Below are 27,097 nucleotides of genomic sequence, written 5' to 3' on the forward strand. Positions count from 1 at the left end.
GGGGCAAACAAATAGTGCCTGTAAATCTGGACTGGTTGGGAACATGCTGTATTGATGCAAATCCCCAGGTTTGTATGGAAAAGCAATAGCTTTTTATTAGGGAAGTTGGTGTATTTGGAGAAACCAGAGGAGCTTCCAGGCACATATCTGCTGCTTCAGGTCCTGACTCGTGTTAGACATTGTCCATGAGAACCTAGGAACTGTACCCATCTATCCAACCCAAATGTAGCTGCATCACTCCAAAGGTGTCTGGGATGAGCAGGCAGCTCCACTCTGGTCCATATGCAGAGGCCATGGAATGGTTTGTGTTGGAGGCACCTTAAAGCTCATCCCGTTCCAATCTCCCCTCTGGCAGGTTAAAGCCATTCCCTTTATCCTGTCCCTACAGACCCTTGTCCAAACCTATCTGCCAAGCTCTTGTAGGACAGATCCAACAGTCCTGCTTGGCTTGGGCAATGCCTCACAACATCTCCGGATACCTCCATGTTATTGATAAGAAATGACAGCAAACAGCTGAAAAACCAGTTTGAGACCCACAATTTCTTTGCATTCTTCCCTTTGGAACTTGCATTCTCTCTCCAAAGCCGGCATCAGACAGGGAACGGCACAAGCTCCACTGCTGAGCTCCCCAAGATGATGCTGATCCCCAAAGGATGAATGTGCCATTATCAGCAGAGAGGCAGAAACTGCCCTTGTCCATGGGCACGCTCCTGGGATTGCTGCGGTGGGAAATGGAAGCTGGGCACAAAGGCTGTTCTCACACCAGGACCATGTGTGCTGGTGGGGATGGGAGCAAGGAGACAGCCGTTGGCTTTGGAGAGGAAATGGAGAGGTCTGGGCTCTAGTTTCATTTATCAGGGAGTTCCTGTGCTCTCGGAATGGGTTAAACAAACCCATTGTGTTAAACAAACCCATTCAGCCTCATTCTCTGCTACTTATAAAGCGGCCCTAAAACCACAATAACGAGGGGGATCTCACCCCAAAACGGTGCTGCTCAATAAAGCATCACCATCAGCGTTCCCAAACCAGTTTGTCCCCAGACACATGGATGAGACCATGGCCATGGGCAGAACAGCCAGCGCTCTATGGAAACTGGCACATCCCAAATGCCAATGAGGTTTCCTATGGGATTCAGGATGGGGATCACAGGTGGGATGGCTGTGTCCTCCAAGGTCATCCTCACCCCTCGCAGAGCACCTGCATGGGGACAGTGGCATCAGGGTGTGTGAGAGGGAGGACTGTGTGTGCCATGCATCAGCACTGCCCGGCTCCCCCAAACAGGGATAATGCATTCCATTGGGATCAGCACGGCTCCCTGCATTGAACCCCTCTCCTTCCTCCCAGCATCCCCTCAGCACTGCTTTATCCACGAGCTTTTTCGAAGGGGGTTTCTTATGGCTCCAGATTCCACCACGGGGCCTGTCCCTGGGTGCCTGCACTCAGTGTGCCCAGTGCGGACCCCCCCATCCCCATCCCCATCCCCATCCCCATCCCCATCCCTATCCCCATCACCATCCCCATTCCCATCCCCATTCCCATCCCCATCCCCATCCGCATCACCATCACCATCCCCATTCCTATCCCTATCCCCATCCCCATCCCCATCCCCATCCCCATCCCCATCCCCATCCCTATCCCCATCCCCATCCCCATCCCTATCCCCATCCCCATCCCCATCCCCATCCCCATCCCCATCCCCATCCCCATCCCTATCCCCATCACCATCCCCATTCCCATCCCTATCCCTATCCCTATCCCCATCCCTATCCCTATCCCCATCCCCATCCCCGCTCCCGGTGAATCAGCACCGGTTGGCGAGCCCCAAGGGGGCGTGGCCTGCGGGGTGGGCGTGTGCGGCAGCGCCGCGCGGGGCACGACGGGAGTTGTAGTCCTTCAGCCGGGTCTCACCCATTCCCAGCCGCCCCGAGGACTCCATCTCCCGTCGTGCACCGCGCGGGCGGCGGTGGGAAGCAGTGGGCGGGGCTCCGGGGGGGGGGGGGTTGTGGTGGCCCGCGGCGCGCGCACAGCAGCGGGTGCAGCCGCCGCCGCCTCAGCCGCAGCAGCGCCCGGAGCCGCCGCCCGCCCTCCTTCCTCCTCCTCCCGTTACGCCCTTCCTCATCCTTCCTCCTCCTCCTCCTCCTCCCGGAGCCCGCAGCCTCCTCGCCCGACCCCGGCCCCGTCACCATGGTGGACCGCGAGCAGCTGGTGCAGAAGGCCCGGCTGGCCGAGCAAGCCGAGCGGTACGACGACATGGCGGCCGCCATGAAGAACGTGAGTGCCGTCCCCGCCGCTTCCCCTCCCGCTGCCCTCCCCTGCTGCGGGTTCGTGCTCCCATCGCTGCCCCATCGCTGCCTCATCGCTGCCCCATCGCTGCCGCATCGCTGCCCCATCGCCGTTTTTTCCGTGCGGCTCCGGTCCTTGTGCTGCCCCCGATCCCGGTTCCTGTGTCCGGATCCTGCGCAGGGACGCGTTGCTCTCCCCACATCTCCATCCTCTGCCCCATAGCCCCCTCTCCCCCACGCATCCCTGCTCTAGAGTCCCCTCCGCAAGCCCGCACCTCCCTTCCCTTGCCCTGCAGCCCCACACGCACGCTGGCCCCTGCCATAGAGCCCCCGTGCATTGCCTCTTGTGCCGCCCCACATCCTCTCCTCTGCCCTTCTGCCCCCTATGCTCTCCCCTGCCTTAGAGCCTCCTCCCTGCCCCACACATCACCCCTTCACCCCATCCCTTCTCTCACCCCACACCAGGCCCCCCTCCCTCCTTCACCCATCCTCTGTGTGCTCCCATCCCCATTGCTGCTCCCTGCCCTGCGCCAGCACGGGGGGGGGGGGGGGGGCACAGGGTACAGCCCCCCCACAAGCGGTCACTTGGGGGGGCTGCCAAGCCCAATGGGGCAATGCTATGGGGTTGGGAATGGGGGGGGGGGTGTTGCATGCACACCTCTTCCCCACTGCCACAGTCCCAGTGTCTCCCGTGCATCCCCTTGCCGTGTGTGGCCGGTGGGGCTGGTGTGTGCCCCTGACCCCAGGCATCGGGAGCCCTTTCGCTGTCAAAGCTCTTTATTTTTACTGCACTTGGTTGGAGATTTATGAATTGAGTCATGTTGTATTCATTTCACGCTCCTAAAATAAAGGCTGTGCGTATAGCAGGCTGCTCGGTGACACTGAGCGGCTCCCCTTCAATCCTGACATCCTGACAGGCTAAGAAGGCAGGAAAAAGAAAAGCCCCATATCTCTGATCTGATCTTGCAAACAAAGCAATCGTGGGAGGCAGGATCAAGTCATTCCAGAAGATTCTGCATTTGTCATATTGCAGAGAGGCTAGACTGGGTGGAGGGAGGGAGGGGGTGCTTTAAAGGGGAAAACTGCTTTATGTTTGTCTTCTTAGGCAGGTCTGAAGCTTTGCGAGGAGCTGGGGTGTCCTCCCTGCCTGATGGGGAGGGAATGCTGATCTGGGAATGTCGCAGTCTGCCGTGGGTGCAGCTCTGTTTGCCCATATTGCACCATTTTGTCAATAACCTTGCATTGATCAAAGCAGACAAAACTGTCACAGCCTGAGCACGGCGAGGGAGGGGATGGCTGATCCGGGAATGAAATATGGATAATGGGGAAATGATGTTATCATATTAAACCAGCCGGGGCTATTCCTTTGCTGCGCTATGGCTTTTAGACTGATTTCTGATAACGTGTCCAAGCAAAGCCTGCTGTGTGAGCACATCCTACAGCTCATTTCCTACGGATAATACAGCCGCTATGACAAAGCCAACAGGGATGTATGCCCGGGATGCACAGCCCTGGTGCAGTATTCCCGCTGGACAATGTCCCTACCCTGCTGGGTGTTTAACCCAGGGTGGTGTTGGAGATGATCTCTATGTTTTATTCCCTTTTAGCCCTGGTGAAGCAGTAACTGAGGCTCACGCTGCTTATGGGTCTCTGTAAGGAAGCGATTCCCAGCGGGAGAGCTGCCGCCTCCTGCCACCACAGCAACCAAAAGGCAGAGCTTTTGTTCTTCCTTGCTGCTCCTGCTGCCTGAAGCCAGGCACAGGCGGTGGTACCGGGAATGTCAGCCCCGGTCCTCCTGTCCCCAGCTCCGCTTGTGCGGGAGGCTGATGACCTCGCACTCATTTCCGTAGCAACGCCTGGTGATGTCATATGCCATGGTCCAAGCTGCAATGCACCCAGGTGGTAGCAGAGAGCATGCGGGCTGCGTCTAGAGAAGGTGATGCAGAAGCATCCCCGGCTCTTGGCCCATTCGTCTCCCACCCTCTAAAGCTAGCTGCTTCCTGAGCATTCCGGGCTGGGGAATGCCACATGGCTTTCCCTTAAGCCTGGGTGTAAAGGAGGTTCATTCTCGTGCAGTTTGAGTGTTTTGGTGGTGATGTGGCATTGTTCTGCTGGCCTCAGCCCTGCCTGCTCAGAGCCTGTGCTGGCTATCATAGTAGTTTGGAATGGAAATGGTGTACTGGGCCCTTTTCTGGCTGCTGATTCATCCGCTGCTGCTTGCCACAGTGATGTACAGGATCCCAATAGTCTCTTCCAAGTAATATCCTATATATAATAAGTTTTGTCTCCTTTCTTGCTGCAAATGCTTTGTGCCACTGCCTCTGGTTGGTGCATGCAGTGGTATTGCTGCTGCAGGAGTGGGGCTGGTTCTTCAGCCCCCAAATGTGACAGATTCACTGGGGAATGTCAGTAAAACACAGCAGATGGTCCCCTCGCCTACCAGCAGGAGCAGGAGGTGATGCTGCACCAGGGAAGGATGCATGGCTGCATGACCATGGTCACCTCCCTTGTCACTGTCTGGGGGTACAGTCAGCCTTAGCATGCATTGGAGAGCAGGAATGCACCTCACTGCTCAGTTGGGAGGTGTTGCCTTGGGCTTGCAGCCCACTTGATGCTGTGCCCAAGCAGCACCAGCAGTCTCCTTCCCAGCTCATTGCTGCCTGCAGAGCCTGTGGTTGTCTGGTTCAGCTTGAGGAGTTTTGTGTCCAGCCCAGCACCAGGGCTGTGGATCGATACCCATTAGCTGGGGAGCAGTGATGCTGCTGCAGCTTTTCCTCCCTGCCTGGGGAGCAGAGCACGTGTCTCCCTGTAGACCTCTGGGGTGAGAGAGGATGTGCAGGACAACAAGGAAGCCAATTGCAGTAAGTCACCTAAAAAGGCTGGGGGAGGATTATTATTGCACCTCTGCATCGTGCAGTATGGGACCACGTGGCAGAGGCCTTGAACCCATTGAAGGTGGAACATGTGGCTACTTGACTTTGGGGACCATGGGCTGTGGTGGCTTGATTTGGGGTGAGACTTGGAGCTGTTGAAAGGCAGATGGCTGCTGCCCAAGCATTGGACACAGCTGGGTCTTGGTGCAGTAAATGGCAGTTGTGGGTGGAGGAGAAGAGCAGATGTGGGTAACCACAGGCCTGCCTTGGCACTGTGCTCCTGCCATGGTGCTCACCAGCCTGGCAGCCTATCACCCACCACATCCAGTGACCAGGTTAGCACAGATAGCAGGGCTTCACACACACACACACACAGGCTCACCCTTGGGAAGAGCAGGAGGAACACAAATCCCTCCTATCTGCAGGGCCCCAGGGAGCAGGGCAGGGATGATTAGCTGTTTTCTGCTCTGCAGTGTAGACAAGACAAAGGGTGAGGTGGGAAGGCTCCAGGAGGAGTGCTGGGCAGGCCATCTGTGGTGGTAGGAAGGGAGCAAGGAATGTAGTAGCACTTCCAGGGGGATGGGGAAGGCTCTGCAGAAACCATTTCCAGTGCTGAAGTGGAGGGGGTATGTTGGCATCTAATGACTGCATCGATGCTCTTGCTGCTGCCCTTTGTGCAGGCAAGATGCTGCTCAGCCTCATGGTGCCTCCTGGACCGCTGCCTACGTGCTTCCCTGCTTGTTCTTACTCACAGAGGAGCAGGCACAGAGAAGTCCTCTCTCCCTTTAGCAATGAGGGCTTGTTCAGACCTGAGTGATGGGGTGGTTCTCAGGCAGTGTTATCCACTGTTATCCCAGAGGCCACAGAGTCAGGGCAGGGTGGCTGCTGTCCAGCTGTGCTTCCAACCTCCTCATGGTTCTTGGTGTGGGTTATCTCTGTGTAAAGCACCCTCAGGACCTTGCAGTGGTAGGCTGAGTTGTTGCACATCTGCACCCAAGCCATGGGCAGGTAGCAGCATGCCCTGTACTCGAGTGCAGTGGACACTGAACACAGGATCTGTGTTAACTGGTGAGCCTTCAGCAGCTGGAGCTCTTAGGAACTCCCCATTGAGCTCATGGCAAGTCTTTATGTGCTTTAGGAAAAGCCACTTGTGAGACCATGCTGGGTTTTTCTGTTGACCAGGTGTAGCAGCCAGGCATGGGTTTGGCTACAAATAGGTCTTTGAACTCGACAGGAACGATAGAGACTGTGATAGAGAATTGAGTGCTCTGCAGGTATCTGGGGCCCAGGGGAACAGTCAGGCTCTTGGACAAGGAAGGGCTCTCCACGAGTTCCTACATGTTTTGGGCTTAGCCAGATCTTTTGGATGGTGGCCGGCCCTGAAAGTGCAACGAGGTTGGTGGGGATTGTGGATCTGCTGTTTGTGGTTGAAGATGGCTGGCTCCAGGAGGCTCATTGGGTTCCTAGTGTTTGCTCTTTTGTTTGAGGTTTTCTGTACTTGGTCTGTTTTGAACACCAGCTAAGCTTGTGCTGGGTATGGACAAGCCCTGTCTGCCCAAGCTTTGTTCACCGGCTGATGCCAAAGGTGCTCTCTCGAATAGACTCTTTGGGCACTGGTGATGTGACCCTGGGCTTGCTGGAAGCCACAGCAACAGCAGTGTAAGGGCAATCACAGAACTGCAGCTCCAGAAGTGTTTCCTGCATTGAAACCTGCTCTCCTGGAGCACATGTGCTGAGGCCTCAGTGCACTGCCCCATAGCAGGGTATCACATGCTTGGGTGTAGCACAGTTGGGACCAAGATGAAGAAAGAGGTCAGCATGCACAGGATGGTTGCATAGATGGAGGATCAGCAGGCTGCTTTCTGCCTCCCACTGAAACACTCCTATGGGATGGTCTGTGCCATTCAGGGTGGGATTAAGCTGCGCTGATGAAGGGCAAAATGAGCTTGGTAGGAGCTTCGTAAGCTTCTGTTGTCAGAGGCCTCTGATATTGTCCTGCTGGTGAGCAGTCTTCACCTTGGGTACAGTGTTCTGTCCTGAATCTCTAAGGAGTTTGTGCTCCCTTGGGTTCAGTAGATGCTCTGGGACAACGCTAGTGAGCACATGCCAGCCAGCCCATCTGGGTGCTGTGGAACTGCCCTTCTGGGTAGGGTGAACCCTTGAGGGTGCACATCTTCATGCCAGAAGGTACCAGTAAAGATGAGATATGCTTGGCACATTCGTCACTTTGATTGATGCATACCTATAGCTAGGAATTGATCCACTCACTGCAACTCTGGAGGATACAAGAACAAATATATCCTAAGGTATAGGTGATGGAGCAGAGGCTGGGAGAGGAGGGTGGTAGCCATGACTTCACATCATAGAGGAACCTCCATGGATGGCGATGCGTCTGGCAGGGTGTAATACATCAACTCTACAACTGAACTCTTTTGTGCAGCTTCATGCAAGGTAAACCATGTGCAAATGGATGCATAGGAAGCTGTGTGCAGGAGCATGTAATCCAAGCTTTTGTGTGTCCAGCTGCCAGCAGTGAGTAGAGTGTTGGGAGCTTGATACCAGCCTGGCAGGGAAGAGCAAAAAGGACTCTAGGACTAGTTCACACTAGAGCTGGGTGCTTGGTACATCCCAGCCAGACACCAGGGTGGTCACAAGTGGGTACAGAGGAGGAGCAGGCTGGAAGATGCCTGTGGTCTGGCCCTGAGGGAGCCTTTCCTCAGTAGGGTTGGTGTTTTGGGCATGTAGGATCTGCAGATCTGAAGCTGCCCTCTCCTTTTCTGCCCAGTTCTACCTCCTGACCTGCGGCTGCCAGTGAAACGTGAATGTGGACTGGAATAACTGTGGTGCAAAGCCCAGAGGAACAGGATTTGCCTGGCTTCCCGAGCAGCTCTCCATTGCCCATCTTGCTAGGACACAGGCATCACCTTCCATTTCACCGTGGCAAGGCTGTGATGCAGGGCCTGGGTTGTCTTTGGTTGATATTTCCAGGCATTCTTCAAGGCTTCAGTGCTCCACAGCTCAAGATAGCTGTTTCCAAAGCTAATGCTGTTACAAGTGGTTTTGGTCTAACTGGCTTGGAGCCAGCTCAGCCCTTCTTTCCCTTTGCTTCCAGGCCTTTGTTATTTCTTTCTGGAAGGCTGAAAGCCTTCACCAGCCTCTGTTCTTCACTAGAAAGGTAACTCTCATAACTTGTCCTTGACTGATGTCTCCCTAACTCCCTCCTCTTAGATTCACATGTCTGCAGACAACTGGCAACGTGATGTCTGGAAACCAGAAAGGTAATGAAAACAGGAGCAGGTATTGACTCAATTTGGTTCTGCAAGCAATGGTCACCACTGGGAAGTGCCTGCTTGGAACCCCATTTCAGCATCTGCTGAAACAAAAGGGAAGTAGCTGTGGATTTGTCTCTGAGCTGGTGAAGATAGGGTGGGTTTGTGTTTCCACCTCTGAAGCCTTTGGCTTGGCTTCAGGATGCTGTTGAGATAAACCGGCCATGGACGGTTTCACACTGGTGGGAGTCAGATAAACCCTCTGCCTGTGCAGCTTTAGGTCTTTACAGATGGGGGAACTCATCTTCACCCATGGGCACAAGGTGGGTTTGTGGGAGCCCACCTCATGGCTCGCATGGTGTTTACACATGGGTGCTGGAGGACCCTTCAAGATGAGTAAGGCTGTGAGGGGAGCATGGAGGTGCTCTCCCATGTAGGGTATAGCACTGCTGAGGTCCCTCCTGCTCTCTACTTCTGCCTTCTCCCACCTTGCCCTTACAAAGCAGAGCAGCCTTTAGCAGCTATGGGGGACTTCACCCATCTGCACTTGGTCTGGAGTGAGCAGGAAAGGGGAAGGATACAGACCCACAACCAGCTGGCTGTGGGGTTTGTGTGACTTGCTGCTGTGCCATCTCCTCAGCTGGGCATTGCCAGTGCTGCCACAGGCAGCTTTCTCCTGTCTGTCCTCCCCGGCTGTGTCATCTAATGAACAAACTCCCCCTTCCCATCCTCAAATAAAGGAAAACGGTGACAAAAGGACTTCCATTCTGCTCCTCATTCCTTTAAGATAAGAAGCTTGGATGTCAAGGTGCTGAATTCCCACCCATGGCTCTGGTGGGGAGCCTGTCTCAGGGAGGAGCTCAGCAGCAGGATGGCTTTGTCCAGCTTCTAATGCACAATGACAGCAAGCCTGAGCTGCCGCAGCATTCCAGCCTCTGCAATGGGCCAGAGCGGCTGGAGCACAAAGGCTGGGGCTCTCCCAGGAGTCTCACCCTGGCTGTTTGCTGGGGGGGCTGGAAATGCCCAGAAATGGTAAATTCTGGAGAGCAGAGCTGAAATGATGAGGCAGCAATCCTCGAGGAGGCTGGAGCCTTTGTGTGGCTGCTGAAACAAAAGCCTTTGTCTGCCTGTTTAAATGCAAACTTCCCCCCAGTCTCAGGTTGTTCTCTGCTAACCCAGATTTAGTCACATCTCAGGAATAACCCAGCACGTGCTCAATAAGGTGTTAAACAAACCTGGGTTTTGGCACAAAACTAGTGAGCTGGTGACTAAGGGCAGCAGTGCATTAGTTAATAGCGGGAGGAGAGTAACTAGAGAACATGTCACTGATGATGGCATGAGATTCCCTTAAAGTGATCCCCAGCTTAAGGATTAGAGTGCTTAATGTTTTTCTGCCCTAAAGGAGATGCTGGAATTGAGTCACTCTATGGGTGTTTAAGGCAGCTGCACTTGGACAAACCCAAGGCTGCAGAGGCTCAAAGTACAAACCATTCCTTAATTGTTTGCAAATTCCCTCTGATCTTACTGGATGGGCTGGCTTGCTTGGGATGTGTCTTTGCTTACGTACAGGCAGAGCTGCTTGACGCCTCTCTAAGATGGTTACAGCCAGGCTCTAGGAAACAACAGCGACAAGCCCCAGCCTCAAACAGGCTGCTGATGGACGTGTTGTTTGGACAGTCGTGGTGCTCTGCAGCATGGGGTTTATTAATAGTAGTTAGGAGAAGCTGTTGCTGTGCTCTGTGCTAACAGATAGGCTGTAGGAGAGCTGGACTTGGGAGAGACTAATGCTTAGTATTCAGCAGAGTGAGAACTTGGAGGAGATTAAACAGCCTTTGATTTACACCCAGCTGAGGAAGGCACCCCAGCTTTGCCTTTGTGCTGTTGGCCTTTGTTACGTGGGATGAATATTTCATTACCTTGAAGCTGGGAGCTTGGCTCCTTGTGTTTGGTGCTGTCCAGACATCAGTGCCTGAGGGGCTCTGTCACCTGTGATGCTCTGAGATCCAATCTGTGGTACTTAGTCCCTTGGGCTTCAAAAGAGGGCTGGGAGGAGGTAGCTGGAGCCAGGCAAGGGTAGTTAAACCAACACTCAAATCTAGAACAGCAAAGTGACCCTCTTGCAATTTAATATTGGCTGCAGTGTTCCAGAAGCTGCCAGAGCAGCACGGTCTGTTCTGCACGTTCAGGGAAGGAATGAGGTAAAATTGCCTTTGCTAGAGGTGTGTAAGATCAAGCCTGAAATCCCTGAAGCAGTGGGAGGGTGAAGTACATCAGGAGGGATAACCACCTTCCTCACTGATGCTGAAATGGAGCCTGTGGTGGAGCCGGCGTGCTGCAGTCCACCTGGGTGCTCTGCAAAGCCTCTTGTTCAAGGTGGTGAAACACGTTTCAAGTCCTGCAGAGCAAAAGCTCTTGGGGTGTTTGAATCTTTCAGATGTGCACCCAGCCCAAAGCCTTTGGGGTAATGCCACACAGCAGTTAAACTGCCGGGCTGGCTGCAGGGAGTTGTTTGCATGGTTGCAGCTTCTCCCATTTCATCCTGCTGGAGCAGGGCTGTGCCATGCAGGAGGAGGCCATGCAAGCAGCCAAGAAGTGCCCAGTTCATCCTGTTCAAGCAGAGCTGGGAGCAGCAGGCTCGCTCAGCAGCCAGAGCTTGCTCCCAACCTTTCCCAAGGTGTCCTGCCCATGGCACATTGTCTCTTCTCTCCTTGCTTGGCTCAAGTGAATAGAGGTCATGGGTACAGCCCCTGATTAAGGACAAGCCCTGGCACTTGAAGCTCCAGGGAGGATTTGATGATCTGGTGGCGTGGCAGTGGGGCTGGAGGTGAGCAGGAAAGCACTGACATCTGAGCCAGATTAGCATGCTGAGAAGCTGTGAGGTAAGTCTTTAAGCAGCTCATGCTCCCAGCAGCACTGAATGCCCTCCTCACACAAAACTTGGTCCATTTGTCTAGGACGTCCCTGCTTTCTGGGGGCCCTGAAGTCTGTCTAGTTTGGCTTTGTTTTGCCATAAATTGGAGGGGAAACAAATAGCTTTCCCCTATGTTGACCAAGGAATGGGCAGTGGGCTTGCCATGGATGTCTGCGTCAGTTAAAAAAGCCTGGGAGTAGATGGAGTTTTCTAAAGAAGAATAATGCTTGAATGGAAAAGACCCCCAAGTCTTTAAAACATATGCAGGAATGTTTTAAAGGAAGAGCTGCAGTTACTCTCCAAAAGCTTTTCAGCTTGCACAGAGACCTCTAATGCAGCCCAGAAAAGCCTATAGCTTTCTCCTTTCCAAAGGATCTACTGTGAGCTCCTCAAGCTTGTGGCGTTCTCCAGGAGCACATCTGAGCTCCCATGGCAGTGGCATGCTGTGGCACTGGCCTTCCATGTGCTCTGGAGAACAGGCATGGAAGGGAACAGACTGGATGAGGCTGTGGAGGAGGGTGGTGATCTCGGGCTGCTGTTAAGGTGCTTGTGGAAACACAGAAGTAGGCAGATGAAGCTTGCAGCCTTAGGTTGGGAATAGCTTGGCATCCCTTCTGTTGCTTTGTAGTTAGGAGGCAAAGGTGCTGGTATCCCATCTGCTGGAAGTGGTGTGATGAGCCCTGAGTGACAGTCCTCTTAAATGCTAGGACTGATGAGTTTTGTGTTGCTGCTCTCTCCATCTGGTGCCAGGAAGGCACTAGACCAACAGAGATGGCTGCTTTATTTCCAAGGGCTTTTCAGAGGTAGGGGCAGCCAGACAGTGAAGCAGTTTTTCATCTTCTTTAATAGCAAGGCTAAGGAGAATCAGGGTGGTAATAAGGCAGACAAGAACACCTTGGGCATAATGGCTCAAAAAGCAGATACTAGCCACAGGAACAGGTACAAGGCACACCAATGCTAATTGAGAAGTGGTTTGTAGCTCTGCACTGATGCACTTGAAGAGCATACGTGGTGCCCAAGCTGGGATTGTTCCTTCCAGCTGGTTAAGTGATGTGTCTGGGTTCCCCCTCTGTCAACTTACCAGCCATGGCAGATTGCAAGGGCTAGGAACATGCCTGGAAACCACGTATGGAAGGAGGAGGATGTTCCCTTGTGCTGGCCTTATCTCCAGAGCTGCAGCAGAAGGTGGTGAGGCAAATCACTGGCACCCAGGTGCTCTGCAGCAGGAAGGGCTTGAGCCGTTAGCCCTAATGCTGAGACTGCAGCACTGCAGATAAGGGCTGGTACATGAAATGCTGCTGCCAGAGGCAGAATAGAGCTCAGCACTCTGCCATTGTCACTGGCCTTCTTGCATTGGCTCCCTTGCGACCTTTTACATGCAGGAATGCCCCAAGCACTTGAAACTGGCTCCTTCTCTAGCTGAAATCCAGCAGAGCCAGACTGAAGAGGAGTAGATGTGCAGGCTCCGAGGACTGATCAAACCTGTGTGTAGCACAATGGGATTCAATTTGGTTTAAGGAGCTCTTAAGCTACAGAGGCCAATGACACGAATGAGCTCTTGGTTTTCACGTCTCCATCACAATCTGAAGACTTTCTCTTGGGTGGTTCAAAGTCAAATAGTAAAGGCTGCAGAGTGGGATGAAAGCCTCTGTTAGCAGTAGGAGCATGCAGAAATCCTCATCAGTGTCTGGAGTGCTTAAGTAGCCTTGGAGATGCTAGAAGCAGTTAACAGTCTTTGAAGACACTGGTCCTTGATGCACTCAGAGCAATTTAAAATGCAATGGTAGACCCATCCCATGTGCCTTCAACTGCTTTCCTGCAATGGGTGCTGGCCCCAACACCTTAAACAATGGGAAGCAGCATAGGGTTATTTGTACTGAACCAGTCAAATGAGACAGCACTGGGGAGCTGACTTCTGCCCACAGCCTGCTTGTGCTTTTGTGGTCCTGTCTGAGATGAGGAGAAGGGCTTGACCTGCAGCTGACAATCATCTTGGCCACACTGAGATCAGCCACAAGGAGAGAGAACAGTGGAAGGAGTCAGCAAGGAGAGAAGGTAGTGATGGTGTTACTTCCACTTTGGGAGGATGACGTGGGGCAGAAGGCAGGGGGAGGAATAGACCCAAACCAGTGCAATCTGGTGAGATTTTAGATTTAGGTCTGGTTTAACACACGCCTACTTTGTGCCAAAGTAGGACAGTGCTGAAGAACAGCATCCTTGCAACTACTGCAATGGTGTCGTAGGGCAGCTCGCTCTGGAGCACACAAGGAGAAGCTGTTCTTGCCTGGGTTGTGCAGCATCTCATCCTGACTGGAACAAAGCCACTGGGTATGGTGTGTGTTTAATGTGCCTGGGGACAGGCATTTCCTCAGAAGCTGAATGCAGAGTGAGATGGGGGTGATAGAAACAGGCAGTGTCTCTGGTGTGTCACTGCCAAAATGACCCTCAGGCTGCTGAAGGGGGTGCTTGCAGATGTGGGTGATGGGGTCCCACCACGAGACAATGGCTAGAGATAGGTTGAAGCTGGCGTGGCTGTGGGTAGATGTGAATGTTATCAGTTGCTTGAGCCTGAAGTGGTTGTGTGCTGGTTGCTCCCGTTACAAGTGGCTTCAGAGCAGTTAAGAATGGCAGTGGTGGAGTTTCTGGACAGCAAGTTGGTTCAGAAGCAGATTTGCTTTTAAAAAGAAGACCAAAATGGGAAATGGGACCTTTAGGCCAGGCCTCGGGGTCACTTCCAAGCAAGGGTTTCTGCTGGGAGATAACATGCTTAATTACATGGTGCAGAGCTGTAGATAGAACAGAGGAGACACAAGTGCCAAGGAGGAGATGGCTGTTGTGTATCCTGGTGGAAGAGGAGCTCTGATACTCGATAGCCATTCTCCCTGGGCAGTTGGAGGTTCTCATGGTTGTCTCTCTCCTTTATAGGTGCCTCATGTCTTCAGGGACTCAGGCAATTGGAAAAGCAGAAGTGTTGAGGCATAGAACATGGATTAAACTGTCAAATGTTGATGGCATTCCCCAGGCAAGAAGCTCTGGGTATGCTCAGCTTGCTCTGCTGTTTGCTTTAAGATAAGACATCAAAGCTTGGTTAGGTAGGAGCCATAAATAGGTGGGCACTTAGTTATAAACCCAAGTGAAACGTGTGAGGATAAACAGCTAAAACAAAATCCTCCTTTGCAGCTACTGTAGGGTCCTCAAAAACGGTTATTTCATGGTGTATGCAGAAATTACTTCAGACCCATGGGTGCAAGGTGAAAAGTGGGCTATAAGAGTCCTGGAGTGAGCCCTGTAAGCAAACTAGGCTGCCACTGGATGGGAGCAAACCTCCCTGTAGGTCTCAAAGGCTGCTCTTTAGGATGCTTCTGGAAAGAAGATGCACTGGGACCAACCTTTGGGCTTCGGAGAGCATGGCCCTTGCCATGAGGGGCAGGTTTGTTGCAGCTCCTGGCCCAAGGCTGAGCCTTGCCCTGGCTGGGATGCCAGGAACGGGCAGAGTGCTGAGTCAGAGCTCACTGCTGCAGCAGGGAAACCAGGATTGCTTCTTGCTGCAGGTCAGAGGCTTGGCTCTGTACAAACCTCTGCGCTCTCGAGCAGGAGAAACCCTCAACTTCCAGCAGTTTTTGTCCAATGGGAGCTGTTGGACTCCCTCTATGGCGTTAGGGCATTTGAGTCTCAGTGCTGCAGACACTGCACCCTCAGGGGCTGCAGGAACCGGTGAGACTGGAACTTGGCAGCATCCTCAAGCCTGATGATGGAGCATGTCTCCAAGCCAGAGCCTGTCGATGTAGGCTACTCCATGGCGAGGTGTCCTCTGCCCTTAGGCAGGGCTTCTGCCTGCAGCATGTGAAGGGTCTGGCTCTGGCACCACATGTGTTGACAGGGCACAGGGGAAGCTCTTGCAAGTAAGATCATTACCTACAGACTAGCAGGGAAATGGGAAGCCCCATGGCTGACATCTCCTGCTGCTCTGCATTGGTAAAGAGCCACTCTTGTGGCTGGGTTTGCTTGGGGGGAGAAGCAGAAAGGAAGATGAAAAAGGTGCTTTTTTCTTCTTATTTTTCCCTTCAGAATAGCTAAGGACTTGCATCTGTCAAGCTTCCAGCTGTGTGAGTGTGTGGGCTAGCTCTTAGTGCTTGGCTGTTCATGCCACATGCACCTCCTGCCCCAGTGTGCAGGGGCATGAGGGTGAAATGAGGCTTGACAGTTACTGAGGTTCGTGGTGCTCAGTAGCTAGTAGTTACTGCTGGTAATCCTGCTTAGTTCTGCTTTCCTCTGCTGTCAACCAGGGAAGTACAACTCCCAACTGACTGAGCTTCCCAGGGAGCAGGGAGACTTCCAGGCAGAGCCTGGTGCCTTTGTGTTCCTGCCAAACTCAATGGCACACTGAGGCTTTGCTTTGGATAGCTGGTCTTTAGCTCCATGTAACAGCGCTGAGTTCTGGGACGATGGCAGGTCTCAAAGCAGCTTCACCTGGGATATGTCTTTTCCACCTTCCAGTGGCACTGATGAAAGCAGCTAAGCACACCCTTGCTGTGTGATACCTGGTGTCCTGGGCATCTTGCATTTCTTCCTGCTGGGACACAAGTGCCAGATGGTTTTCGTTTCTTCCTCTCTCAGCTCAGTTACAAACTGAAATATGTGTGGCACTGCAGCCTCTTCCCTTCCCTCTCATAGAATCATAGAATGGTTTGGGTTGGAAAGGACCTTAATATCATCCAGTTCCAACCCCCTGCCATGGGCAGGGACACCTCACACTAAACCATGGCACCCAAGGCTCTGTCCAACCTGGGCTTGAACACTGCCAGGGATGGAGCATTCACAACCTCCCTGGGCAACCCATTCCAGTGCCTCAGCACCCTCACAGTAAAGAATTTCTTCCTTATATCCAATCTAAACTTCCCTGTTTAAATTTTAACCCATTACCCCTTGTCCTGTCACTACAGTCCCTAATGAAGAGTCCATCCACAGCATCCCTATATCATCTCTCCTAGTGCTGAGGGATGTGGTCCCTCTCTCTGGCCATGTTATGTGGTTCCTCTGCAGTCCTAGGAAGCAGTTAACAAAGGCTCCCTTTCTGCTCTGGTGAGTTCCCTGCAGGGCTCCCTGGGGGAACCTGCCCTCTCCACAGGTGGTACCTTCCATCTGTCAGTTTGTTGGAAGGGTTTCGACAGGCAACTTTCTTCCATAATCCTTAATAGCTTCGAATTTAACATGTTTATGGCAAAGCTAATCCTATGAAACTCCCTGTAGTTCTAATAAATGTGTCCTCCAGCAAGACTCTTGTGGTGAGGGGAGGTCAGTCTCCTTTCTGCAGTGATAAGTATCTGCAGACGTAGCTGGAGGGCAGCTTTAAAGTCACCTGCTTGGTCCACACTTAAAACCTGTATCTCCGCATAGAGAGCATCTTGCTAAAAGGCTCCTGTGGTTATCAGCCTTCAGAACCAGTGTCAGGACACGGAGCTGTTGGTGTTGGGCACTCTGTTTACAACTGAAAGATAAGAGGATAAGGCAGGCTGGGATCTCTGGATGTTTCCATGGTTTCCCTTACTCAAAGCAGGGCAGCTTACATGGGACAGGACCCTGATTAACCTCATGGGGTTTTGAGTATCTCCAAAGATAGGCAGTCCATAAGCTTAGGGCAAGGGGGCACCTGCAGTACTCCACCAGCTTTCAAAGATGTCTTTAACCTCACAGCATCTCTTATTTGTGTTTGTGCAGGTGTCAGAGGGAAGAATGGAGTCATTTCAAAGTCCTGTAGCAACACAGACAGGTAGAACTCCCAACTCAGAGCACAAGGCAGGCCGGAAGCAGCACATAAACAACATGCCAGGGGTAGTTAGCACACTGCAGTTGTGCTGAGCCTCTGCAGGAAGCAGCCCATCACACACAACCCAGGGCTGTGTGCTTAAACAGCAGAGCAGCTGTATGGAGCAGCCTGGCTGCTGCACCCACTGCAAGGGCTCAGAACCACATGGAGTCAAGAGGGATGCAAGCCCTTCTCGACCTACTGGAGGTGGTTTGTGGGAGCTGCAGTGAGATAACTGCAGCATCAAATAGGATGCTTCCCAGTAGCTGAACTGGCCACGGTGGTGGTTGGCTGCCTGCTTGTGAGATGGCTCTGTGCCCTGCCAGCTCCCTTTTGCTGCGGGTGTGAGGCAGGTAGAAGTGATGCTGTGCATCAACACTTACCTTCAACAGAGAAAGTCCTGTGTGGGAAGAGCATGCTCTTAACCACATGAGCTTTTAAGTCCTTATCTGTGCACATACCTTAAGGCAGCTGTAATTTGAACATCTAACGTATTCTTTAGGCATCTCAGAAGCATGTGCTTGTGGGAAAGCTGAGCACCCTGTAGCTATGGTATTGTTAATCCACGTGGCTGGCTCGTGACTGTAGACCTTTTCCACCCTCTTGCTTTGCCTGTCCCTCTCACCTCCATCACCAAGTCCAACTCTAATCCCATAGGTGGAAGGCTTCTCTTTCCTAGAAGACTTTTGTCACTCTGGAAAACTCTTTAGGAGCTGGAGTATACCTGGACTAAAACCAAACCCACCCCTTTGCTGGGGGCCTGGACCGTGGTGTGCTTTCCCAGCTGGCTCTCTGGGATGGGAGCAGATGCTGGATGACAGCAGGACTTTGCAAGCTGTCTGCCTTCTGCCTCTTGCTTAGGGACACATGGGAACACCCGACCGTGCGATGGGAACATCAAGTGACTGGGGCTTAACCCACACGTGTCTCTTGTCTCTCCCTCTGTCGATGCAGGTGACGGAGCTGAACGAGCCTCTGTCCAACGAAGAGAGGAACCTGCTGTCCGTGGCCTACAAGAACGTGGTGGGCGCCCGGCGCTCCTCCTGGCGCGTCATCAGCAGCATCGAGCAGAAGACCTCTGCTGATGGCAACGAGAAGAAGATCGAAATGGTCCGTGCCTACCGCGAGAAGATCGAGAAGGAGTTGGAAGCCGTGTGCCAGGATGTGCTGAGCCTGCTGGACAACTACCTGATCAAGAACTGCAGCGAGACGCAGTACGAGAGCAAAGTCTTCTACCTGAAGATGAAAGGGGACTATTACCGCTACCTGGCCGAGGTGGCCACCGGTGAGAAGAGGGCGACCGTGGTGGAGTCCTCGGAGAAAGCCTATAGCGAAGCCCATGAGATCAGCAAGGAGCACATGCAGCCCACCCACCCCATCCGGCTGGGGCTGGCGCTCAACTACTCCGTTTTCTACTACGAGATCCAGAACGCTCCGGAGCAGGCCTGCCACCTGGCCAAGACGGCCTTCGACGACGCCATCGCCGAGCTCGACACCCTCAACGAGGACTCCTACAAGGACTCAACGCTCATCATGCAGCTCCTCCGTGACAACCTAACGCTCTGGACGAGCGATCAGCAAGATGATGATGGTGGTGAAGGCAACAACTAGACCCCCCCCCGATGGACTGGCAGCCGCACGCTGATGCTAACTACTGCAGTCTTTATTTTTTTCCCACGCGTGGGGGGGGGTGTCGGGGGTTGGGGGGGGGACAAGGGAGGGGACCCCTTCCCAGGGAGGCCCCCCACTCCCTGTCTTTGATTGCCTCGTTGACATTATTGCCAAAACACCACTAGTGGAAGTCAGGCTGGCTGTGCTGGTAATGGAATAGCAGCCTCACTGGCATATGGACTGTTCTGTAGATTATTAATACAAGTGGAGCTGTCTTTAATTTAACTTTATTGCTAGAAATCAAACACACACACACACAAAAACACATTAAAAAAGAAAAAAAAGGGGGTTTTAAGGTGAATTCGTGTGGATGGAATGGCCCTCGTTTCCTAAAGGAACACAAGGAGAGCAAACAAACAAACAAAAACAGAGAGTTGTGTGGTTCCAGTCAGGAATTGTGTGGTTCCAGTCAGGAATTGTGTGGTTCCAGTCAGGAATTGTGTGGTTCCGGTCAGGAATTGTGTGGTTCCAGTCAGGCTTTGTGCGTTTGTTTCCGCAGTCCAAGTGCCGTGTGTCCGTCCCCCATCGTGGGGCATCTCTCTGCGGTGCTCTGCCTGGCAGGGCACAGCCTCAAATCCCCACATCCAGAAGGAGTTAAGAACTAAGGAATTCCAGGCTCGCAGAGCTCGGGGGGGGTTTAGGCCATCCCATCTTTCTGGGTGATTCTTTTTGGTCCGAGGTATTCCGTAGGGTAGCTGGCAGTATTAACACTAAATTGCAGTTTACAGTATCTCTACATTACAGCCATATGACATCAAGCCTTTTGATTGTCTTGTGTTCTCTTCTTTCTTCTTTGCTAGTTCTTTTGGCTTGCCTTTCCTGATCAGTCCTCGCCTGTGGACTGGCTTTAGCTATTCTGTGTGGCCCAAGGCAAGAAGACCGCCTGCCTGAGGAACATCAAAGCTGCTCTAGTTTTATGGTCAACAGCTTATACCAGGTGCTTGGCTAGCGGCTGTTTCAACTCTTTCCAAGTCCACAGCAAAAAGGTGTAAGAACTTCAATTAGACAAGGGGGAAGTGTTCAAACTTAACAAAAAAATGCCACTTAAATAATAATAATAAAATAATAATAATAATAATAAAAAAATAATAAAAAAGAGCATTCAGGTCTGTATGTCATGTACTGTGTTTGGTATTTCAAAAGACCATCCTGATTTTTGAGGTGCCACAGCTGCTTCCTCAGGGATTGCACTGCCATTTCACTTCTGCCTGACTTTCTCCCACTGTACCATGAGGTTTGTCAGCAGATCCCTGGCACCCAGGCTCCCTTGTTTGTCACCAGGGAAGCCGGGTGTGTTTTTCCTTTCTCCTGGGGAAGCTTGTGGTGTAATGAGTGAACTTCAGGAGCTTAGAAACTAACGTGGTAGAGAAATCCCTAACGGGAAGAGCTACAATCATAGACATTTCTATCGCCCATCAGGAGCCCAGGAACTTAGTTCTCTTCTTAGCAAAGTCTTTTCCCAAGAGCTGATCTGGCCGGGGTGGGAAACGGGACATCCGTGTTGCTTAGCAGGGAATAGCTCACCCTGTTTGGAGTAAACTTCCTTCTGGCTTCAGTTCCCCATCGCTGTTGGAAGCTTGCTGCCACCATCCAGCTCATCCAAGGGAAGCCCCATGCTCCTGCAGGTCTGATCCCACTTCAGAAGCAGGCTTTGTTCCTGTCCCTTGTGAGAGCAGGGTGCTGTGTGCTGCATGCATGGCTTGCACATGGGGGTGCTGCTCCGGCTCCCCCCGTCACACAAAGCCACTATCCCGACTCCTTGTGGAGCGAGCAGAGCCCTGTACTCCAGGGAATGCCATGGAGATGCTGGTAAAGCTGGTTTGGACTGGGATGCCTCCACAGACAGGGTTTGTGCCCAGCAGCACATCCCATGGTGGGATGCTCGCAGTGCCATGGGCTGGAAGATGGCTTTAAGCTTCTTACCTTCCTTTGCTCACCCCATGAGCAGCATCATCCCGGCTCTATCATTGGAAGTGATTTAGGAATTACAAAACCCATCTCTTTCTTTGCTTGGGTTTTTTGGCCTTTTGGTTTGGTTTTCCCTTTCATTTCCCTTCTGTTTTGGCTTCTGCTCTGGCTGCTTTAGGAAACTTCCGCAGGAGAGATGGCACAAGAGGGCTCAAAAGGGAGTCTGGGGGTCAGGGGCTTGAGTTTTGAAGCAGCTTGAATGGTTTCTTTGGTTTTCTAAGAGATGCACTTGCCTATGATACTGTCTCTCCAGTGAACTGATTACTGCTCCATTACTCTATTGATACAATATTGTGCATGCTAGTGTCGTATTTCTATACAGTAGCTTGAAATTTATTAACTTATACTGTAGATGTTCTGTATTCCTATGACAAAATAGTCTTCAAAACCCCAGTTTTTAACTTTTTTTTCCCTTTTTTTCTGGTTTTTAATTTATTTTCTGTTCTTTTTTCTCTCTTTCCCCTTCCTTTTCCTTTCTGGGGGGTACAGTTTGCTCTCTCCCGATCGTGATCGTAACAAACTGATCTGTTCTGGGTGTTGCTCTAGTGACATGCGATTCTATAGGATTTTCTTTTTTGTTCTGAAAACAGGAAAACAGCGACAAAAAAACCAACAAAAAACACAAAAAAAGACAAAAAAGACAAAAAAAAGGAAAAAAAAGAAGACACCAGTGTTAGCTTAACCTTAATGTCTGGTGTTCGTCATGGTGAAACTATAACTATCGCAGTGTAGGAGAACAATGACTGTGTTCTTTGAATGAGCCTTTGTTTGTGCTTTTCGTCATGTTATGCAGTGAAACTCTTTTTAAGGTCGAAATCAGTGATTCTTCATTTTCCCTCCCCCCCCCCCCCCCCCCCCCACCTCCGTGTCTCCGTAAGGAATCCTTTGGCACACGGACCATCCTTAGCGGTTTCTTCCTCAGTGATGGAATATCATGAATGTGAGTCATTATGTAGCCGTCGTACATTGAGCAAATAAACTTACAGATCTGACGTCAAGCTGTGCTCTTGCCTGCGCTGGGGGTGATGGGGAGGGGGGTCCCTCATCAGCCATAGACATGGAGGGGCTATCCCAAAGGTTGGCTTGGACTTCCAATGGGAAGCTCCCTGGGGTTGGAACTGGATGAGCTTTAAGGCCCTTCCCAACCCAAACCGTTCCAGGATGCCCTGTATCCCTGGGGGTTAATGGTTACCGTGTTCCCAGCTTGGGGGATACCATGGGGATGGCCCCTGGATGATCCCATAGGAGCAGGGGGTTGGGGGGTGCTTCCTCCCTCCCTCCCCATGGATTTTCCACCCAGAGCCTCCTGTGGTGACTCACACTGTAAAAATATTCCCTTTGGAAGCCATAGACTGAACCTGATTCATGGGCCCTGCAATGGAGCTGGGGGGGGGCAGGATGGACCCACGGGAAGGGGCTGCAGCAACCCCATAGTGTGGCAAAGAGGGGTCCATGGGCACCCCCCTGCATGGCCATGGGAGAGGTTATGGGGTGCCCTTGGGGGGGGGGGGGCATCATCAGGCTCATGGCCACTGGGCTGCCAGGGGGTGTTGTGGATGTAGGACCCCATCCTGGCCCAGCACCCCCCAAGCCTGGGTTATCCCCACATCTCCCCATCCTGACCCACATCTCCCCATCCTGACCCACATCTCCCCTCGCTGGTGGGGCCGGTTTGCACATCTGGAGGAGGAAATGGATCCCCTGGGATGCAGCATCAGCAATGCCCATGTGTCCATGGACCCCAGAGGTGCATGGGAGAGGCAGAGAGACAAGGGGAGGCAGGACCCTTCTCAGCACTCGTTGGGCAGGATTTAGCCCTAAAATGGGGTGTTCCATGTGCAGGGCACCCCCAGCCCTTCTCCCATCCCTGATGCCCTCCCAGGAGGCAGGAGCCCTGCCAAGCCCATTGCGCTGGCCCCATTCCAGGTAGGAATGCAGGGCTGGGAAGGGGTGGTTGGTGTTCATCCCCCCCAGGCTGCGCTGCCTGCGGCTGCTGCTCACTATGGCAACCGTCCCCATCCCTCTGGTTGCCATGGTCACCCATCCCCACAGTGATGCACATGGAGGGGGGTCCCCCAAGCACTTATGTGACCCCCAAAGCAGGAGCCAACCCCAGCCCCACACTGGGGCTGAGAGCTGCCAGACTCATTGCACTGCTGGGGCAGAGGGGTTGGGGCTCTGGGGGCACAAGGAGCCCCCCCAGACCCAGAGAGGGCCCCACAGCTGCAGGATTCCTCCCAGGTCACTGTCTGCTTCCAGGATGACTCAGGGGGATTAGTGGGATTTATCCAAGAGGGAACATCGCAGCCTCAGCCATGTAGGGCTGGTTCCATACAGGGGCATGGGGCCAGGTGGGGCTGAAAGGGACCAAGACTGGGGCTGACCCACATCACATCCAGCCCTACTGCATGGGTGCAGCCCCCTTGGTCATGGCAATGGGGTGAGGCTGCCAGGGATGGGGTGTTTGTGGTCAGAGCTTCTGCCCATGAAGCCCCTTTTGCCCTCAGGCCCCCATGACCAGGAGCTGTGCTTGTTGCTCAGGGATGTAGGGATCCAGGATGGAACACTGGGATGTTGAGGCCCAAAGGGCTCAGGTCCAGGATGATGTGACCCAGAGGTTTGGAGAGAAGGATGGTGAGAACCCGGTGATGAGATCTGGGACTGTAGAGACCTGGGATGTGGGAGAGAGGATTTGGGAGCTCTGGGATGTCAGAGACCCAAGGTGTGTAAAACTGGGATGCAGATCCCAGGATGTTGGAGATCTGGGATGTGGAATCCAGGAGTTTGGAGATCAGAGACTCTGGAAACTGGGGATGTGCAGACACAGGATGCTGGAGGCTGGGATATGGGGACCTGGGATGTGGGATATGCAGGATACAGAGATTCAGGATGTGGGTCCCTGTGATGCTGACCCCATGCTGTTGAGCAGGGCTCAGTGTTCCCCCCTTCGGCCACACTGACCCTGGATGGCTCCATCCCATGCTCTGGTCTCAATGTGGTTCCCTCCTGCCCTAGCACATCCGCAGTGCACTTGGAATGGGAGGCACACAGGGAATGGGGGACACAGAGCATGGGGCCTGGTTTCTTTCACCACTCTTTATTCCAGCTGATTCTATAGGCTCCTTCACACTGATTCAAGGCACTCGGTGACAGGGCGAGTACAAAGTCATAAAAAGGGGGGTGCAAGCAGGGATGGGGGTGAGGATGCAGCTTGTGGGGAGGCAGCAGCTTCTCCTCCTCCTCCTCTTCCTCACTTCTTGGCCGGCTCCTTGGCTTGGCTCTCCACAGTGACGGGGATGGTGATCTCTGCAGACTGGATGGCAGGCTTGGGCAGCGGTGCCTCCACCGTCAGCATGCCATCGGGGGACAGCGAGGACCGCACCGCCGTGGCCTCCACGCCGGGGGGCAGGCTGTGGGGCAGAGATGGGGTCAGGGATGCAGCACCCGGCACTGACGTGGGTGCGATGCTCAGACCTCAGTGGTACCCACAGGGTGGGTGAGCATCATCCCTGGTTTGGGCAGGGAGCATCCCTAGCTTGAGTATCATTCCCGTTTGGATGAGCAGCATCACCAGTTCGGGTGAGTGTTATCCCCAGTTTGGGTGAGTGTTATCCCCAGTTTGGGTGAGTGTTATCCCCAGTTCGGGTGAGTGTTATCCCCAGTTCGGGTGAGTGTTATCCCCAGTTTAGGTGAGCCGCATCCCCAGTTTAGGTGAGCCGCATCCCCAGTTTGTCCAGTGGGCACTGGAGGGGATGGGAGGGTGGTCAGAAGTCCCCAGTGACACAGGGATGCTGCCAGGGGTCCCGTCTCCCTCTCCCTGTACTTACGTGTATTTGCGGGTGAAGCACCTGGAGATGAAGCCGTGTTCATCCTGCTTCTCCTCGTGTTTGCCTGCGGAAAGGAGACCGGGATGGTTGGAAGGGGCTGGGGGATGAGCAGAGCTTGGATGGGCTCTGTGACTGCGATCACCCTTCCCTGCCCCATCCCACCGGGTTCCAGCATCATCCAGCACTGGGGAAGGGCTGATTCTGCCCCTGACTTGGGTTTCTTTGCCTTAACATCAGCTGGGGGGGGCCAGGGGCAGTGGGACCCCCCCAGGAGCAGCTGCTCCAGTGGAAGTGTCCCTGCCCATGGCAGGGGTTGGAACTGGATGAGCTCTGAGGTCCCTTCAACCCAAACCACTCTGTGATCCTATGACCCCACATCCCAGGGGAGCAAAGCGCAGTGCCAAGGGAACCCACATCCTCTTTCTGGTCCCCCAGCCCAGTGGGAGATGGAGCACCCGCCTCTCCCAGGCACTGCCATCCCAATCCCACTGGATAGGAATAATCCCACCCCCTATGGATCCCCCCCCAGGCACACAGCACAGCACTGGCCTCACACCATGGGGTCTGGGCTCCACCACAGCATCCCCAGCTGAGCTGTGGGGAGCAGGGGGGGCTGTGGGGCTCCTGACACCCCATAACCTGGCTGGGAGCACAGTGAGGGGTCAATACATGGGGCTGGGGGTGTCTGCACCCTGTGTAACACCTGCAGCATGAGAGCACCCCAAGGCTGAGCTTGTAATGAGAGGCCTTTGATTTTCCCTTCCCTTTTTCCTCTCTTTTTCCTCTTTCATATCCTTTCTTTCCCTCTTTCCCTTTCCCCTCCTCCTCTTCCCCTCCCTCCCCTTCCCTCCCACCCTTACCCCACCTCCCTCCCCCCCATCACCCACCCGTTATCTCCACGATGTTATCCTTGGTCTTCACCACCAGCTCCTCAGGTGCGAAGTGATTCACATCCAAGGTCACCTTCCAGCTGTCCGCGGTCTGCCGGATCTCGGAGATGCCGCTGCTGAGCTGCCGGCTCAGCGCCTGCCCATAGGGAGAGCCGGGGGCCGGCAGCAAGGCGCTCTCCCGGGGCAGCAGACGGAAGTAGCCGGGCCAGGCGCTGCCGCTCGGCCACTTGTACCAGTCCTCAGGGATATGGGGCATCCCGAAGGACTGGTCGAACAACCGGCTCCCATGGTACCAGTCCCGGAACGGGTCCCAGCTGGGGCTGCGCAGGAAGGTGAAGGGGACGCGGCGCTCGGCCATGGTGCTGCCGCTGGGAGGGGCGGCCCTATGGGGCCTTATGAAGGCGGCCGGGGGTTATTTTTAGGCCTGCGGCTCAACTGGCTATTAATGGAAATCACAGCAGGACACAGGGAAGGGACGAGAAACTTTCCCGGGATGGGGGCGGCCTCACGCAGCCGCATTGGGTGGGGAGCGCAGGGATGGGGCTGACCCCCCCCCCCCCACCCGTTCCTATCCCTGTGCCAGGGACGTGTCCCAAGGATGCGCTGGGTGATGGATGGTGCCTGGAGCCGCTCCCAGGCTCCTGCCCGGAGCCATCCCAAGGATGCGATGGGAAGGGGCTGGGGCTGGGCCAGCGCTGCGGGTGAGTCAGTGCAGGAGCCGCTGAGCCAGCACCGGACAGAAGCTTCTGGAGCCCCCGATATCGTGACATGATGCTGAATGTCGTGACGTGATGCTGGGGGGCTGCTCCAGCCAATGGGAGTGCCAATGGGGCCAAGTGGGGGTTGAGGGGGGATTGTAGGACCTTGAAGGGCTGGCAGGACATCCTGCGGGCTGGGGGAGGGTGATAGAGCTGATGGGGTTTGGGGGGCTGGTCCTTCTTGTGGGGGGACACATCACGGGAAGGGATTCCCGTTTGGAGCCAGATTCCAGGCTCCCGATCCCAGGGAATGACACTTTTTCCCAGCCCAGAGATCCTGACAGCCCCTGGGACCCATCTCCTCTGACCCCCCAACCTCAGCCCTGTAGGGAGGGACCCCTTTGTCTGGGGCAGAGCCCATCGCAGGGGCTGGTACCGGCTGGGGGGGAGCCTGGTGGAGGACGGGGATGCTGCGGAGGTGAAAGGATGCAACGATGCGGGAAAGGGGAGGGATGCAGAGAGGGAGGGGCTGGATGCAGGCGGGGATGCAGGGATGCGGGCAAGGGGAGGGCTGGGAGGGATGCAGGGATGGGGGCAAGGGGAGGGCTGGGAGGGATGCAGAGAAGGATGCAGGGAGGGATAGGAGGGTCGAAAGAAAACGGGAGGGGTAGGAGGATGCAGGGAGGGATGTAGGAGGATGGGAGGGATGAAGGCCAATGGGAGGGAGGCAGGGAAATGGGAGGGTTGGAAAAGATGCAGGGATGCAGGCAGGAACGCAGGGATGCAGAGGAGGATGCAGGGAGCCAGGAGGGCTGCACGGATACAGCAAGGATGCAAAGGGATATCTCAGCCCCACAGCGGCGCTTCCCGAAGCGCTCCCCCCATCCCTGTAGCAGGATGCA

At 54.0% G+C, this 27,097-nt stretch overlaps 2 protein-coding genes across 2 annotated transcripts; one reads left to right on the plus strand and one right to left on the minus strand.

Moving 5' to 3' along the window:
* The first annotated feature begins 2,020 nt into the window (after positions 1-2,020).
* YWHAG (tyrosine 3-monooxygenase/tryptophan 5-monooxygenase activation protein gamma) lies at positions 2,021-21,619 on the plus strand. The gene is made up of 2 exons (XM_034068908.1): positions 2,021-2,271; positions 18,096-21,619. The coding sequence occupies exons 1-2, from the start codon at positions 2,185-2,187 to the stop codon at positions 18,750-18,752; spliced, it is 744 nt and encodes a 247-aa protein (XP_033924799.1). The 5' UTR covers positions 2,021-2,184; the 3' UTR covers positions 18,753-21,619.
* A 2,234-nt stretch (positions 21,620-23,853) lies between these two features.
* HSPB1 (heat shock protein family B (small) member 1) lies at positions 23,854-26,015 on the minus strand. The gene is made up of 3 exons (XM_034068909.1): positions 25,495-26,015; positions 24,608-24,671; positions 23,854-24,190 (listed from the first exon to the last, which is right to left on the minus strand). Exons 1-3 carry the CDS (start codon positions 25,853-25,855, stop codon positions 24,031-24,033), a joined length of 585 nt encoding a protein of 194 aa, XP_033924800.1. The 5' UTR covers positions 25,856-26,015; the 3' UTR covers positions 23,854-24,030.
* Between the last annotated feature and the right edge of the window lie 1,082 nt (positions 26,016-27,097).

Source organism: Melopsittacus undulatus, chromosome 13 (genome assembly GCF_012275295.1).
Source record: "Melopsittacus undulatus isolate bMelUnd1 chromosome 13, bMelUnd1.mat.Z, whole genome shotgun sequence".
NCBI lineage: Eukaryota > Metazoa > Chordata > Aves > Psittaciformes > Psittaculidae > Melopsittacus > Melopsittacus undulatus.